The 18,428-nt window shown below is 34.7% G+C and overlaps 2 protein-coding genes across 2 annotated transcripts; both read left to right on the top strand.

Moving 5' to 3' along the window:
• Positions 1 to 520: 520 nt before the first annotated feature.
• On the top strand, positions 521 to 892 carry LOC142166117 (uncharacterized). Its single transcript, XM_075224536.1, has one exon. The coding sequence runs from the start codon at positions 521 to 523 to the stop codon at positions 890 to 892; it is 372 nt and encodes a 123-aa protein (XP_075080637.1).
• LOC142166116 (uncharacterized) lies at positions 889 to 6,072 on the top strand. The gene is made up of 7 exons (XM_075224535.1): positions 889 to 1,039; positions 3,955 to 4,159; positions 4,376 to 4,750; positions 4,844 to 4,926; positions 5,084 to 5,144; positions 5,640 to 5,694; positions 5,812 to 6,072. Exons 1-7 carry the CDS (start codon positions 889 to 891, stop codon positions 6,070 to 6,072), a joined length of 1,191 nt encoding a protein of 396 aa, XP_075080636.1.
• Positions 6,073 to 18,428: the final 12,356 nt, after the last annotated feature.

Here is an 18,428-nt window from a genome sequence, read left to right as displayed (position 1 = left end):
TACATATATGACTAAATTACTCAAACCATTAGAGGTATGATTATTTGTGGGAAAGTTGTAAATTGACTTACCAAGTAGGCACATTTCTTGCTAATCGAAACTTCTTATAGTGAGGTAAAGTATGCATAGATATGCATGAACAGAAAATTATCTGACTCAATAGAGCTCTATTGTCCATCAGCTCTAATAAACTATCGCATTCACTTCACGATTTGAAAACCTTTTCAAGAAAGGTTAGGTACACGAGTAAATCTTAGTACTAGTTTTATCGCACGCAAACACAAAATCCAAAGGTGCTATACAGATCTTGGATGATATGTTGAGAGAGTGTATTCTTAAGTTTGGAGTTAGTTGGGATACTTTTCTACCTTTAGCTGAATTTGCTTACAACAATAGCTTCTAGTCCAGTATTCAAATGGCACCGTACGAAGCATTGTATGGTAGAAGATGTCGTTCTCCTATCGGATGGTTTGAAGCTGGTGAGACTAACTTATTGGGACCCGACCTAGTACAAGAAGTTATGGACAAGGTCCAATTGATCAGACAGAGATTGCTTGCAGCTCAAAGTAGACAAAAGTCTTATGCTAATAAGAGAAGAAGAGATTTAGTGTTCACAATTGGGGACAAAGTGTTCCTACGAGTATCCCCTATGAAAGGTATGATGCGGTTTGGGAAAAGAGGCAAGTTGAGCCCCAGGTTTATAGGACCGTATGAGATACTAAACCGAGTGAGAGCGGTGGCTTATCGTTTGGCACTTCCTCCTGAGTTATCTTTTATTCACCCAGTGTTTCATGTCTCAATGCTAAGAAAATGTATATCAAACTCATCTCAGGTGCTTGAAGTACCAACTACACTGCTTGATGAGAAGTTGTCTTACAAGGAAAAGCGATGACAATTGTTGATAGACAAGTAAGAAAGCTACGGTCAAAAGAAATTATGTTCGTAAAATGTTTATGGAGAAATCATGCCGCTGAAGAAGCTACTTGGGAAATAGAGGATAATATGCGAGTCAAGTACCCCTATTTGTTTCAGTCTACAGGTACGTACTTGAGTTAAATTCGGGGACCGAATTTTATAAGGTGGGGAGGATGTAATACCCTATATTTTTCATAAGGGTATATTGGTCATTAGCATAATAATAATAATAAGAAACTAACTTTAAAAAAAACAACAAAACAAATCAAAAAAATAATAAAAAAGAGACAAGTAAAGGAAAGGGCTGAAGCCCCTTTCTCTGCCCAAATCAAAAAGGAGAAAAAGAAAGGTCGTGGCGCAACCAAACCAGAAGCAAAAGAAAAAGGGTTTTTTTTTAAAAAAAAAAAAGGAAACCCCTAGCCAACACAAACATCACGGCACGGCAGAAGCAGCAACAGAGAAAAACTAAGAGAAATCCATATACCTTTTCATGAATTAAGCGGGTATATTATATCAATAGGTTGGAGTTGGTAGATTAATAATTACTCATCCTGTAGGTGAATATAATTCGGCGAATTAAGATTCAAATATGGAACCTCGAGGGATGGGTATTCTAAATTAGCTATGAATTATCCTAAACATAAAAATTAACATGAGACCGATATTACGTAATTATAGATTGAATTGGAGGAAGTTATACGAATTGCTCGAGGTGAAGCATTTGGAATTTCGGCACGAGTACTGTGAGTAGTAATCTTACCGCAATTTATGTTTTTATAACTTGCATGATTTACACATGATTTTTAATATGAATATGTTACCGATTATTTTGAGTTGCATGTGGGACAAGTATTTTACTCGATATGATACCGAAATAGTTATTTGAGATGAATACTGTGATTTTAAATATTTTCGTTGTCACTAGATCTGTTTTACCATTACATGAATTTATTGTTATCGAAAGGAAATTATATGATTTGATAAGAACCGAAATGCCCTATATTGTTTTAAAATAGTTTCTACGAGTATATACGGATTACAGAGACAAGTATAAATGGGAGTAGACATTGAAGTATCTCGTAGCTAACGACAGGTTCGTTAGACCTGGTGCACCTTGTATTTACCGATTACAATGTACAGTTATAGCCCTCGCTAGTGGGAAGGTAGAACTAGCATACCGTTACCGATTTCCCTCGAATAGGGACTACTATTATATTTGACTTCTTGCGAAGAAGTCCACAGTTATACCGATTACATGATCCATTCATTGAAACCTCCCAAATTTGAATATTGATATTATACAGTGGTTACCGAGCTTATTACTGAATTATTAATTGTATTATACTACAAGAAAGGCATGATGAGGCTGAAAATTATTTATTATTTCTGAAAGGGCATTTATATATTATCTTCTGTTTGAGATACTAGCATGTTTTCTGACTTGTCCCCAATAAAAACGGTTGGGGTTAAGTATTATTACTCACTGAGCTAGCGACTCACTTCCCGCTATTTTTTTTTTCCAGAGACAACAGTTGAAGGGCGAGGATTTCGTTAGTCAGACGCACAAGTTGATAATTTCTGGTGAGCCTCGCATTTGTTCGCGTGGGCGGAGATTTTATTTATTATTATGGTCTTTTCTTTGAACTCTTAGAGTCGCTCCATAGTCAAATTTTTTAGTGTCTTGAGTATTCTTCGTTATTATAGATTTATGTTGAGTATCGCTCATTCTTATCAAATTTGGAGATAAAGTAATATTTCTAGTTGTTGGTGGGTGGACTATTAAAGGTAGATATTTATTTTGGTTAATTGATAAGATCATTGTCATTTGAATTGCTATTAGGATGTTTGGTTGCTGATTTGAGACAGGAAAATTTTTGGGATAGTCAAAAAATAAGGGAAACTCTGTTCGATTTTCTGTTAAATACCGATGAGGCTAACTTGGGGGCACTTGCTCCTAAGAACCGGTCATGATCCTAAATTGGGTCGTGACAGTTGGGTTTCCTTGTTGTGTTTTCGCATTAGACTAATTTGGTTAAAGGCTGGACGACAATAAGGAAAAGGGAAATTTTCGTTCATATGCCATATAGGAAATTATATTTATCAAATATGTTCATAGTTTGCATATTACCCTTCATGCTAATAATATTTCTACAAAATATATACAATGCATTAAATAAGGAATCATTGTAGCTGTAGGATTTCTTATTTAGGCGCGCTAAACAAGGTGAATTAAATATTCTTCCAGATCTTCCATAATGCAAATCACGCACAGTAATAATTATCGTCGGCTTCGTTACAAAATTTCCGCACTCTATTTTTGCGATACACTCTGTTTCAACATTTTTTCTGATTTCACAAATCAAAAACGACCAAATCTTCTACAATTCTTCTGCAACAAACGCAATTGTGGCAAAAATCCCAATTATGCTACAACTGAATGGGAATTAGGATAGCTATGGGAGATTTAGAGAATTTCATGTTGATGGCATTGTAGTCGATCAGGATGTGAGTTATAGTCTATTGATTTCTATAATAGCACAACAATTAATGATTGATACATCCGAAAAAATTATAAAAATCAAATACATTGTCAACGAGCATTGTCCTCCAATGGAAATTAGGAACGATATGAGTGTTCATGTATACATGGAGATGAAAAAGGAAAAAAAACTTAGGATTATATCCGCTATGTATAACTGTTCGCGATTTCAATATGGAATTGAGTATCACCATTGAGAACACAGCTACAGGTATGTGATGTTATTTTTTCTATGAAATTCTAGTACGATGTTATTTTTTCTATGAAATTCTGGTACAATGTCAATAAACTATACTTTATCTACATTTTATCTACAAATAAAATACATATATATCAGTATGGATTACAGAATATCTACAAAATTTCTACATTTATTCTACAATAAAACTACATATAATTTGAAAAATTAATATGAAATACTGAATTTCAACCTTTCTACAAATTATCTACAAAATTTCTACAAATTGGTCATAACAGTATTTATATTTATTTTCATGCAGGTTCCTCTGGAATACTAAAGTTACTTGATATGCCAACATCTTCCGTTATAAAGGAATATGAAAGTATAATAATAACAGGTAGTACACCAAGTTCTATTGAAGTAGGACAGGTATACCAAGACAAGGAAATAATTGCAACTGCATTGAAGCACTATTCTGTCATGCACAAGTTCCAATTCAGGGTTAAAAGATCTAGTGCTAGAAGGTATGAACATATGAATAGTCAAATATTATTATTTTTTTAATTTTGTAGTTTATTTGTAATTTTTTACTTCTTCAGTTTTTCCTTGTGATAATGTTTAATAGAATTGTAGTTATATTGTATATAGATTGTATAATGTGATCGTTTAAGCTAAAACAGTTTTTTTTTCTTTTTAAATCTAAATTTTAAACCATTGTTTAAAATGTATTTATTTTGTAGCTACTGGCTGATATGTGTTGGTGAAAACTGTACATGGCACTTCAAGGCAACTAGCATAAATGATTCTGCAATGTTCAAGGTCAGAAATTTCGACAGCCAGCACACATGCTCTTTAATGGACAATACATTCATACAACGCAAACCTACTGCCATGGTAGTTGGTAGCATAGTTATTCCAAAATATTCTGATTCTAAGACAATTTACACACCAAAAGACATACAATTTGACATGTTGTATGAACACGGCTTGAATCTAACCTACATGCAAGCCTGGAGAGAAAAGGAAAAGGCTTTACAGTTTTTGAGAGGTCATCCTGCTGACTCCTACAGCAAATTGCCTGGTTATTTGTATATTCTAGTGAAGACTTATCCGGGGTCTGTAGTTAAATAGAAGAAGACAAACGATGACTGCTTCTTGTATGTATTTGTTGCGATTTGTATGTCAATCAGTGGTTGGAAATATTGTAGGCCAATTGTAGTAGTTGATGGGACCTTTTTAAAGTCAGCATACAAGGGAATAATGCTAATATCCAGTACAATGGATGCAGCAGGTACTGAAGTTTTATTGTAGAAATATTGTAGTTTGTATGTTTTTGTAGTACATGCAAATTAATTGTAGATATATTGTATAAAAGTTGTAGTTTATATATATGTCTTCTTCTGTATTTTTTCTGCAACCAATTAATTGCTTCTTGCCACATAATGTAGGTATCATATTACCATTGGCATATGCTGTAGTTGATTCAGAGAATGACGCATCATGGAAGTGGTTTTTTGAGCAATTCAAACTCGCGTATGGTGAAAGACCAAATATGTGTGTTGTTTCGGATCGGAATAAGAGTATATTGAAGGCAACATCTATTGTTTATTCTGGCATGCCACATTATTCTTGCATGTGACATATTTGGACAAATATACGGGCAAAGTTCAAGAAGGGACATCTTAAGTTAAGTGAATTATACTTTGCCATGGCACGGTCATACACCCTTGATGAATTTAATGAAAGGATGTCAAAGATTGAGGAGATTGAACCCCGTGTTAAAGCATACTTATACGATATTGGCTATCATAGATAGTCTCGAGTACATGCTACGGTGAACAGAACTTGGATTATGACATCAAACATTGCAGAATCGTTGAATGTTGTAACAAAATATGCAAGAGAGTTGCCGATAGTAGAATTATTAGAGTATATGAGGACCCTTCTTGAACGTTGGACGAAATAAAAGTTATTGAAAGCAAAGCATACATTCACATACCTTAGGTACAAATTCAACAAAGAGTTGGATGACAACATAATATTGTCGCACAAGCTTAGAGTAAGATCTGATTATTTATTGAATCAAATTAATTTAAACAGGACAATGTAGATATTTTGTATATAGTTTGATTTTAACCGTATATGAATTGTTTTTTTGTTTGTAATGTACTCGTAGGTGAGGGCTTCAACAGACTACATCCATATAGTAATAGATGGTGTGAGGCGCTATATTGTTTGTCTTGAAAACAAAAGATGCAGTTGTGGGCAATTCCAGCTTGATGAACTACCTTGTCCACATGCTTTGGCTGCTTTAAGACACAGGAATGAGTCTTTTGAACAATATTGTTCTCCTTATTACACAAGGGCGAACCTCTTGCGTACTTATGAAATACCATTAAATCCCCTACCTGATGAAAGCAAATGGAATGTGTCATAACATATAACTGAAGAAGTAGTAAATCCACCTAAAGAAGGGAAAAGGCAGCCAGGAAAACCTCAAAAAAAAGATACAAAACATGTGATGAAATATATTCAAAGAAGTACAAGGTTTCATGCGGCAACTGCGGAGGAGAAGGGCATAACAAAAGATCTTGCAAGAATGCACCCAAAAAGAAATAAAATTTTATGTAGTTAACAGAATATTTCATAAAATTTGTTGGTCAGTTCTGGATAACAGATTTTGATGTGTAATTGTTTGTGTTTTTTAAGATCATAATGTAGTTAGTTAGTATTTTTCTGTATTGAGACAATACTTTCATAGATTGATTTGTTTATGAATGGTTTCTCTATATATAATCTAGAACTTTTATACTATCTATGGAATCTTTTACATAGTTGTTAATGTATTTTTGCAGTATATCTACAATAAAACTATAAAAAAAAATACATTATCTGGAATTTATAGAGTATATACATTATAAATCAGTAAAGTAGTTAAAAACTTAAAATATTATAGATGGAGTATTGTTTACATTCAAAAAATGAATATAAAAGAAACAAAACACACTGTTAAATATAATCTACAAATTATATACAAATACAACTACAAAAAATCTACAATATATGTAGCTGACATAATAGCTAGATTAAAATTCAGGTAGAAAGAAGCTATATGGTGAAAATAATGTAGATGAGGTATTTTATACATTCAACAAATTGAATTTAAAAGCAACAAAATGTTTAGTTACTGATTTTTACACATTATCTACAAAAAAACAACAAAATAACTACATATTTTTTCGTTGATAGAATAACTGTATAAAAATTCAGTTGGAAAGGATTTATATGCTAAAAATAATGAAGATCAAGTACTGTAAAGATTCAACAAGTGAATATAAACCCAACAGAATGTATCCATTTGAATTACAATACTGGATAAGAAAAAAGAAACAAAAGCTACTATAGTTGTAACTCAAGTCTGCTACAATTAAAACCGAATAAATTGTTCAAAAAATTGTCTAGTATCTTTCTTATAAACTAACATCAACTAAACAATTGTACTACATGTTCCATACAAAACATTACAACTACTTCTTCTTCCTCTGGACTCGTATTTTCTCATTTAAAGCTGGTGCACCTTTCCTCCTTGCCAATTTGCCTGTCACCTCACTTTCACTAATTTTCCCATGCTCCTGCTTCTTCCTAGCATAGTTCCAAGATAGCGCTCCATAGCGTCTACGTTGTTGGTCAATATCAGAAAGGTCTTCTAGCGGAATTGATAATTCTCTAATACTAACATACTCTGCAAAGGCAACAACAAATACACCACAATGGGCTGCAAAAGATTAAAAAATGTCAATATTTACCAAACCATCAGGAAAAAAAGGGGTTAAATGTATAGAAAGAAAGAAGATTTTTGTTACAGTGATCCTTCTTTTTGCTGTGGTATCTCTCCGACCATCCACTGAATGTTAAATGTAACATCTCATAAATTTAGCAAAGGTATGAATGAGTTAAACGATGCATAAGATTTGGGTGAAAATAGTTGTTTCAAAATCAAGATGGAAAGTAAGGTGCATAAGATTTGACAAAATATACTAAGTTTGTAGAAGGTCTGTCTTCCAGCAAAATTTAGTAAATATTTGGGGAAAAACAAAGCAGGAAAGTTGTAGGCCTTTGAAATAGCTTTCTAATGATATATTATAGAGTCTGAACGGATCTATGTGCAAAATGTTATGTGCATTTTACAGAATAGTAAGTGATATGTGCGTCCTGTAGCGCGTCCCTAGCATGATCGTGCTACTTTTGAGGCAGTGTTACAGCCATTTTGCGCGGTCAGTAGCACGGTCAGGTCTTCAGGTGTGCAGGAGCACTCATGGGGGGTCGTTTTAAAGCCATATTTTGTCCCACACAGCCCCAAAACATAAAAACTTGCTCTATAAAGGAGAACTCTCAAAAACCTAACTCCCTAAGGGTCCTTCTACCACCCAAGGTAAGTTCTAATGGTAATTCTAAGTTTATTTTAATTTCCCAATATCTTATTAACATGGGTAAACCCTCCATATCATTAGATATTCGATTGGGACATCGTTGTTGAGAGAAGGAACCCTAGAACTCGAATTCAAGGGGATTGAACTTCAAAAAGGTAATGTCTTCACCCTTTAATTGATTCTAGCATTGGATTAATAATCATAAACTCTAATTCATGAGATATGAGTTGATGGGCATGAACGATTATAGGTTTGGGTTGTAGATTGTTGATTATTGATTAAGGGTGTTGTTTACCTTATGGGTGATAAATAATGATGTTGATTATAACTATGTGAGACTTTAGAATTTATCTAGTAGCAAGAGAATGGGTTATTGGGTGTAGAGACACCATTAATAAGGACTATGAAGCTTTATGCCACCAAGTATTTGAGAAAAATGCCTAAGTAACCAAAACATGAGTATTATTGCTAATATGGAATACCTTTGACTTGTATTGATATGGATTAAAGTTGAAAGGGTTGGCGAATGTTGTATTACGCTCAAGAGAAGGAAGTTAAGGTATGTGAGGCTAACTCTCTATGTTTGGGAATGTTAATGATTCTCCCTACACTACGTTTCTTTTACGACGTTACAAATTGCCTCAGAAATATAGTTTAGCCTAGCTTCTTGAATAGTTGTAGAACTTCTATTCTCTAGCTTCATAACTCGTTCATGACTTTCATTCTAAACGTTGTGAGCTCAGTGCGTATTCAATATAGACTTGGGTTTAATGCCCCTGAGTCTTAGTATAGATTACTTAGTATTCCATAAACAGTTGAAGTTTCAGTGTTCTAGTATTCCAGTATCATGTAACTCAGTATGATTCAGTATTCCAGTATTATGTACTTAGTATGGTCTAGTATTCCAGTATCATGTAACTCATCGTGATTCAGTATTTCACTATCATGTATTACAGTATGATTCCCAGTTCTTGATTTTAAATCCCTGAATGTAGAACACCTGTATTTGGGCCTGAGGCTGCAGTTTATGCTTTATGTATCTTTGGGCCTGAGGCCGCAGTTTATGCTTTATGCATCTTTGGGCCTGAGGCCGCAGTTTATGCTTTATGCATTTTGGACCTGAGGTCGCAGTTATGTATACGTATACTTGGGCCCGAGGCCGCAGTTTGTGCACATATATATATTGGGCCTGAGGCCGCAGTTTAATATTCAGATAAACAGGTTGTTCATCATTCAGAAGAGGGAGTATTCATATCCTTACTTCCTTTCAGTTCAAGTATTAGTTACCGTTCAGTTATCATATCAGTTACCAGTTATTATTTCAATTATGAGTTATCAGTTCGGTTATCAGTTATGATTTCAGTTTCAGTTTCAATAGTTATTATTTCAATTATCAATTATAAACTCTCAGTTATCAGCATTTATAATTCTTTCTTTCAGTTGCTTTACATTCTAGTACAATTCAAATGTACTGACGTACCTTTTGCCCGGGGCTTGCATCTCACGATGCAGGTAATGACTTACAGGTTGATGATTCTGAACGCTAGGATTCTCGTGCCAGCTACTTGGTGATCCCCAGTTTTTCCGGGGCATTATCATTACTTTACAGCCTTTCAGTATTTACAGACAGTCAGTGTTTTCAGTACTTCATTAGAGGCTTCATAGACTAGAGTGACAGTTAGACAGAGTCTCAAGTTTTTCATGTTAAGCTATGTATGCTAAAAATACGTTTCAGATATTGTATTAATATTTCCATACTTTGATTTATATCATTCAGACTTTCAGTATATCAGTATGTGTTAGTTTATCTTCCGTATTCAGTATATTATGATATCACATGTTGATTCAGCTAGCCAGTTAGTTCGCTCGATCACATGTAGTCAAGCACCGAGTGTCGTATTACGTCCAGGCCCAGGTTCGGGGTGTGACAAAGCTTGGTATCAGAGCACTAGGTTCAAGAGTCTTAGGGAGTTTATGAAGCCGTGTCCAGTGGAGTTTCCTTTATATGTGTGTGTCGGCCACTCATATAAACAGTTAACCACCAGGACATCTAGGATTGTCTCATCTCTTTCTACTCTAGATCGTGCCATGAACCTTCTCTTCCTATCGAATTCCAAACGTATTGGATGCCCAAATGACGTGCGAGAAAAAAAAAACTCAAGTTCTTAAGAGAAGATGATTCCCATTGGGGTATAATTATGGAGTATAAGTTGGTAACAAATGAGATATGAGATGATGTTAAATGTGGGATGCAATGGGTAGTAGTAAGTTTAGAGCATAACCTTATCAGAAAGTACAAAAGCAGTTATCATGTCTTATGGCTATTAGTTTACCTCAGTTACCAGTTATTTAGTCTTTCAGTTAGCAAATTTATAGTTATTCAGTATGCCAGTATCCAGTTATATGTTTATCAAATATCCAATTTTCAGTGTATCAAAATTTCTGGTGACTTGTGAGTATACAGTGATGCATATGGGTTCTCAAAGAAAATGTAAGTAATAGTGGTTATAGCTAAATCTTCGTTGGATTAAGACCAAGACTCACCGGATGGCACATTAAGTGAACTACGATGATGGTATACTTTGAAGGATAGGTTTGTGCATTGTAGTGTATTTGTATGTATTTTAACTCCTAGAGCAACTTTATGTAATTCTTGGGAATGGAGCCTCAAGTTGGATGATGATAGTTCAGATGTCACACCCTAACATTGTTCACTATAATTTTGGAAAGAAAAGAGCCTAAGGGCAAAATACCTAGGAGTCAGAAACATTTGTTATTACCAAAGATGTGATTTCGTACAACTCATGTAAATGACTAGAAGATATGATGTATACAATGAGAACTAAGAGAGGCCAATAATGAATTTCAGGGAATGATTTTAAGTTGTTTAGATTTATTCAAATCAGGACTAGAAGTACCACGTTAGTAAGCTACTATAAGAAGCAGCTATTGATGTAAGATAAAAAAAATGGCAGTTCCCCCTTAGGTTATGTGACTAAGTAATTACCGCGGATGTTTATAGTATGATATGATTTTGTATTGTATTGAATGGTTGGGGTTAGATATTCTAATTTTGTTTAAGGCATATGTATTCCCTAAATGTGATCCATGGACATAGTTTAGAAGGAAAAAAAAGGATAGTGTACGGAAAAAGTGTATGATCAGATGATGAGGGAAGTTAGGAGTAATAAGCCGGAGAAGAAAATATAATGCTAGCAAGTGGTTAGTAAAAAGGATAGTAAGTAAGTTTTGAGTTGATACAGTGAATTAACAATTTTAGCAGAGCTAGTAGAGGTACAATTTGATTCACTTAGTCAGGTTAACTATAGTGAGTGGATGACAATTTGAAATACCGGACGCATGTTAGAATCCAAAGAGTCTAAGTTAAACCCAAAGTACAGTGGCAATGGAAAAAAAATCAGCTAGTAGTGAGATCACAAACTATAGAAGAATAGCCTTTAGGAATTATCATAATGTAGTTTCTCCAGGATGGATAGTGTGAATAGAGTTAAATTATTAAGATTGTGTATGATAGTTGTGAATACATTAGCTTTTCGTTAAGTGAATAATTTAGTTTTTTTCTAGTAAGAAAGATTTCTCAGAAGTAAGTTGGAAGATGAGTCGTCATTGATGTAGAGTGCAAAGAATTGCAGAAAATAAGGAAAGTTATTTAGATCTCAACAAAAAGAGAAGGATCCACAAGTATAAGACCTTTGGTCTAAGGGGTGATGTGAAAATTTTCAGTAAGTCCAGTTAGAGATTTGAAACCCGAATAGTTGGCATGGGATATGAAAAAGAAAATCAGTTCGGTAATGAGGGAAAATTGTATAATTACCACAGGGATTATGTATAGCAATGTAAGAAACACAAAGTGAGTACAATGATCACCGAGCTTAGTTATTGATGATAAAATGATCACAGAAAAGCTATAAAATCATGCCTATTTATGTGTTATGAAGGCAGTGCCATTGCACGGGACTCTAAAATTTAGAGTACATGTCAAAGACTTAGCTCACAACAATTCTATAAGTGTTTTCAGGAAATGCTTAAGAAGATAATCAAGTGTGGGAAGTATAACTCATGATTGAGGTAGATAAGAGAACTCTGGTGAAAGAAGTTCACCGCTTACCCTAGCTAGGAGTTCAATTTGCGTACTCCAAAGATAGTAGAGTTGTTGTCTATAATATGGCTTGTTCCTCCTTAGTAGCCTAAATGAAGGAGAAATAGTTTGATGATCCCTACTTGTTATAGTTGAAAAAGTGGATTCACAGGCATAAGATGATGGCTTTTAAACAAGGGGGAGATGATGGTACTCTGAAGTACCAAGACAGTTTGTGTGTTCTAGACATAGATGGACTTAAAGAGGAAGATCATGTTAGAAACCCATAATTCCAGGTATTCTTTCCATCCAGGTTCCCCAAATATGCACCATGACCAAGGAGATTTATTGGTTGAACGACATGAAAAAAAACGTCGCAAACTTTGTGGCCAATTGTCCGAATTGTCAGCAAGTGAAAGTCGAGCAGTAGAAAGCCTAGTGTTTTATCATAGAATACACATATTTTGAGTGGAGATGGTAAATATTAAATTTATAACAGGATTATCTTGCTCATTTAAAAGCATGATTTGATTGGATGATTGTGAAACGACTTACCAAGTTAGCATACTTCTTGCCAGTAAAAACTACAGATTCAGTAGAAGATTATACCAAGTTGTACATTTAGGAAATCATCTGATTGCATGAGACTCCGTTGTCTGTCATTTCGGACTGTGGTGCTCAGTTTAAAAAAATGAACTTTAGAAGTTCTTTCAGAAATAATTAGGCACAAGTTTTTCGTCCTCAGAAAGATGGCCAGGCAAAGCACATTATTCAAACAGTTGAGGATATGTCCTTGATGTTAAAAGTAATTGGGATGATCACATACCTCTCATTGACCTTGTTAATAATAACATCTACCATTCTAGTATCAAGATAGCACTGTAAGAGACTCTGTATGGGCGAAAGTGTATATCACCAATTGGTTGGTTCAAAGTTGGAGAAGTGGAGTTGTTAGGACCCGATTTGGTCTATCAGACTATAGAGAAAGTTAAGTTGATTCAAGAGCGTTAAAGACGGCTCAGAGCCGCCAAAAGTCCTATTCAAGCATGCAGCATAGAGACTTAGAGTTTCAAGTTGATGATTGGGTATTTCTGAAAGTTTCGCTTATGAAAAGCGTTATGAGATTTGGGAAGAAGGGGAAGCATAGTCCCTGCTTTATTGGGCCATATAGATTCTTGCGAAGGATCAGTCAATTAGCTTATGAGTTGGAGTTGCCACCATAATTAGTGGTGGTACAGCCAGTATTTCACGTATCATGTTATGATATTCAAGTTTCCAGTACTCAGATACTCATGTCAGTTCAGTACTCAAATACTCATGTCAGCTCAATACTCAGCTACTTATATTAGTCCATTACTTAGACATTCATGCCAGCTTAGTACTTAGACTACTCAAATATTCGTGTCAGTTCAATATTCATATATCCATGTTAGTTCAGTATTCACGTATCTATGGCAGACCAATATTCAGTCAATGCAGTAGTCATTTAATTCAGTAGCTCAACAGTTCTGTAATCATATATTCATTCAGTTTAGTATACAAGTGTTAATAAAAGTTCATGTTTCCACCAGACTCGTTTAAGGTCCGTAGTTAGAAGAAGTTACAGTCAGGACAATCATTCGAGGACGAATGATCCCAAGGAGGAGATAATGTAACATCCCATAAATTCGACTTAGGTATGAATGAGTTAAACGAGTAGTAAGGTTATATTTTGGACATGTGAAGTCCTATCGGGATGATTATGGGTGAAAATAGTTGTTTCAAAATAGATTAAGTTTGCAGAAGATCTATTTTCTAGCAGAGTTTAGTGAAACTATGTAAGGAATTTGGGAAAACTCAAAGTATAAAAATTGTAGGACTTTGAAATAACTTTCTAACGATATATTATGGAGCCTGAACGGATCTCTGTGCAAAACGTTATGTGCATTTTACAGAACGATATGCGATATGCGCGCCCTGTAGCGCGACCATGCTACTTTTGAGGGGGTGTTACTGCCATTTTACGCAGTCAGTAGCGCGGTCAGGTCTTTAGGTGCACGGGAGCGCTCATGGGGGTTGTTTTAAAGCCATATTTCATCCCCCACATCCCCAAAACATAAAAACTTACTTTAGAAAGGAGAACTCTCAAAAACCTAACTCCTTAAGGGTCCTTCCACCACCCAAGGTAAGTTCTAATGGTGATTCTAAGTTAATTTCAATTTTCCAACATCTTATTAACATGGGTAAACCCTCCATATCATTAGATATTCGATTGGTACATCGTTGTTGAGAGAAGGAACCCTAGAACTCGAATTCAAGAAGATTGAACTTCAAAAAGGTAATGTCTTCACCCTCTAATTGATTCTAGCATTGGATTAATGATTATAGACTCTAGTTCATGAGTTATGAGTTGACGGGTTTGATAGAAAATCATGAACGATTATAGGTTTGGGTTGTTGATTGTTGATTATTGATTAAGGGTGTTGTTTACTTTATGGGTGATAAAGAATGATGTTGATTATAACCATGTGAGACTTTAGAATTTATCTAGAAGCAAGAGAATGGGTTATTGGGTATAGAGACACCATTAATAAGGACTATGAAGCTTTATGCCACCAAGTATTTGAGAAAAATGCCTAAGTAACCAAACATGAGTATTATTGCTAATATGGAATCCCTTTGACTTGTATTGATATAGATTAAAGTTGAAAGGGTTGGCGAATGTTGTATTACGCTCAAGAGCATAAAGTTAAGGTATGTGAGGCTAACTCTAATGTTTGGGAATGTTAATGATTCTCCCTACACTACGTTTCTTTTACGACGTTACAAATTGCCTCAGAAATATAGTTTAGCCTAACTTCTTGAATAGTTGTCGAACTTCTATTCTCTAGCTTCATAACTCGTTCATGACTTTCATTCTGAACATTGTGAGCTCAGTGCGTATTCAATATAGACTTGGGTTTAATGCCCCCGAGTCTTAGTATAGATTACTCAGTATTCCATAAACAGTTGAAGTTTCAGTGTTCATAATCAGTTCAAGAAAACATATCTCAGTTTAGTCCTATTCAGTATTTCAGTATTATGTAACTTAGTATGCCAGTATCATGTGACTCAGTGTGATTCAGTATTTCATTATCATGTATTGCAATATGATTCTCAGTTCCTGATTTTAAATCCCTGATTGTTGAACACCTATATTTGGGGCTAAGGCCGCAGTTTATGCTTTATGTATCATTGGGCCTGAGGCCACAGTTTATGCTTTATGCATCTTTGGGCCTGAGGCCGCAGTTTATGCTTTATACATTTTGGACCTGAGGTCGCAGTTATGTATACGTATACTTGGGCCCGAGGACGCAGTTTGTGCACATATATATATATTGGGCATGAGACCGCAGTTTAATATTCAGATAAACGGGTTGTTCATCATTCAGAAAAGGGAGTATTCATATCCTTACTTCCTTTCAGTTCAATTATTAGTTACCGTTCAGTTATCAGTTATCATATCAGTTACCAGTTACCAGTTATCAGTTATCATTTTAGTTTCAGTTTCAATAGTAATTATTTCAGTTGTCAATTATAAATTCTCAGTTATCAGCTTAGTTTCAGTTTCAGCATTTATAATTCTTTCTTTCAGTTGCTTTACATACCAGTACAATTCAAATGTACTGACGTCCCTTTTGTCTGGGGCCTGCATCTCACGATGCAGGTAATGACTTACAAGTTGATGATTCAGAATGCTAGGATTCTCGTACCAGCTACTTGGTGATCCCCAGTTCTTCTGGGGCATTATCATTACTTTACAGTCTTTCAATATTTACAGACAGACAGTGTTTTCAGTACTTTATTAGAGGCTTCATAGACTAGAGTGACAGTTAGACAGAGTCTCAAGTTTTTCATGTTAAGCTGTGTATGCTACAAATACGTTTCAGAAATTGTATTAATATTTCCATACTTTGATTTATATCCTTTAGACTTTCAGTATATCAGTATGTGTTAGTTTATCTTCCGTATTCCGTATTCAGTATGTTATGATATCACATGTTGATTCAGCTAGCCAGTTGGTTCGCTCGGTCACATGTAGTCAGGCACCGAGTGTCGTATTATGTCCAGACCCAGGTTTGGGGCGTGACATTAAGAGGGTCGGTAATAGCTTTCTCAATGTATGCTTTTGTGTTCTTGAAGTTGATGTCTTTTGCGCTTCCCATAAAATCCGGTGCATGACAAAAATAAAGGGATAATAATAGAAAACTTGTCGACACAAGATTCAACAATAGAGTGATTGTGTGAAGAGACCATGGAATCATACGCATAAAGACACCTTTCTGCAATGTCAAAAACAACCAACACCCAATGGAATTTTTCTACAATGTTGACGGGCATGATGATATAATCAACTTCATCCCATGCAATATTTGCGAGTAGTCTATACCCCAATATATATTCTGCTACAACGTCCTAGGGTTTGACAACAAAAAACTTCTTTTCTTGAGGAGAATTTTGGAACTTTTCATAAATCTGATCAATCCTAGTCTTGAATACACAATCTGTTGTAGTAAACCTGGTCTTGTTGTGGGGGTCATACTTGCCTCTTTTTCTCAAGTAATACATTATAAAATTAATGTGCTGCAACAAAAACATATTGCATTTATTCTACAAGTTATCTTCAAATATTCTACACAAAACTACAAAATAACTACAATTCATATACAATCAGAATACAAAGCATCTATCATTCAGAATACAAACTATCTACAAATTATCTACAAAAAAATTTACAAATCAAATACATTGAATCTTACCGAGTCATTGAGGACTTGTCCTGGGTGTGCTAGGGAAAAGAACCACTCCTTATTGTCAACCTTTTCAACTCCAAGATCCAACCATGATTTAATTTGGTTGTCCTTTAGAGAATACGGAGCCTTCCTCCTATATAAACAAATAGCAATTAAAATAAAATTGTTGAATCAAGTGGATGTGTAAAAGATGAATACTGGAATAAAAGTGTCAAATTGTGTAACCTAACCTCTTTGAACCTGTGTCAATACTGTGGTATAACCACTTGTGGAATTGATCCAACAACTCAAGGTCTACATTTTGACCAATAACACTAGTAAATGGGTGCTTGAGGTGAAAATTTTGAGGTCCAACCAAGGTGCTGCCACCATAATTGTATAAAGAGAGAAATGGTGATCGGGCATACTTTCCCGACTGCCTTGTTCTACCTTGATGCACGGGTGTTGTTTCATCTTGTATAAGCTCGCCGAACTTAACCAACTGGGAGAAGTTATCAGGCAGCTCAAAATCATCAAGCGTAATCTCTTTCTTCTCACCTCCGGATTCTTCTGAATCACCTACATTCACATACTCTGTCTCTTCACCTACATTGTCATCTTCGGGATTCTGCTGTTCTCTTTGAGCTGCTACTGTCACTCCGTAAATTGGAGATTGTGCATGCATATTTTCCCTCTCTGTAACACCATGTATATATAACTTAATAGAATGGTAAAAATATTAAAACATAAAGAAAATATCTCTGAAAGCAATTTCATAGCTGCATTCTCTTCATCAACTGTCCCTTCAAAATGTGTATATAAATCAACATGTGCTGGATGATTTTCTTCACCAAGTGCACATTCAGCATGTTTTGTTTTTTCATTAAAAAATGTTAAATCATACTGGATAGTATTGGCTTGACAATTTATGAAGATATGAAGGTGTGTCATAATATCTATATAAATCTGTAGAGATGTGCCAATATGCTAGATCAGCAATTGTATATATTATGTATATATAATGTAGACAAATTGTAGTTATGTTGTAGATAACTTGTAGATATTTTGTATATATTCTGTAGATAATTGTAGATAAACTGGAGATATATTGTAGATACCTATTTTCCTGGGGCTGACCTGCACTAGTTCACTACTATTGAACTGAAATTGCTGATTGTTCTTGTCTTTTGGTTGGTCAGTATTTTTGGTTGAATTACCAGCAAACTGTAAGTTTTATATTAGTTAGGATTTATATTTTAGAGGTGACATATATAGTTTTGTTAATATGATTAAAATTCAAATGTTACCTTTGCATCAGCTTGATCATTTGGACTGTTTATCACCTGCAAAACAGTCTTGACTGAATCCTTTATTAGGTCTCGAAAGCTACCTAGTTCTTCAACTACATAATTATAAAAATACATAGTTAACTTCACAAATATGTCTTAAAATACATTAAAAACAGATACACTATTATATATACATCACAATTCTTTTTAGGACTACATGTTAC

The sequence above is a fragment of the Nicotiana tabacum genome, chromosome 11 (assembly GCF_000715075.1).
Source record: "Nicotiana tabacum cultivar K326 chromosome 11, ASM71507v2, whole genome shotgun sequence".
NCBI lineage: Eukaryota > Viridiplantae > Streptophyta > Magnoliopsida > Solanales > Solanaceae > Nicotiana > Nicotiana tabacum.
Note: the sequence above shows the minus strand (reverse complement) of the source record. Positions and strands in the feature narration are given on the sequence as shown.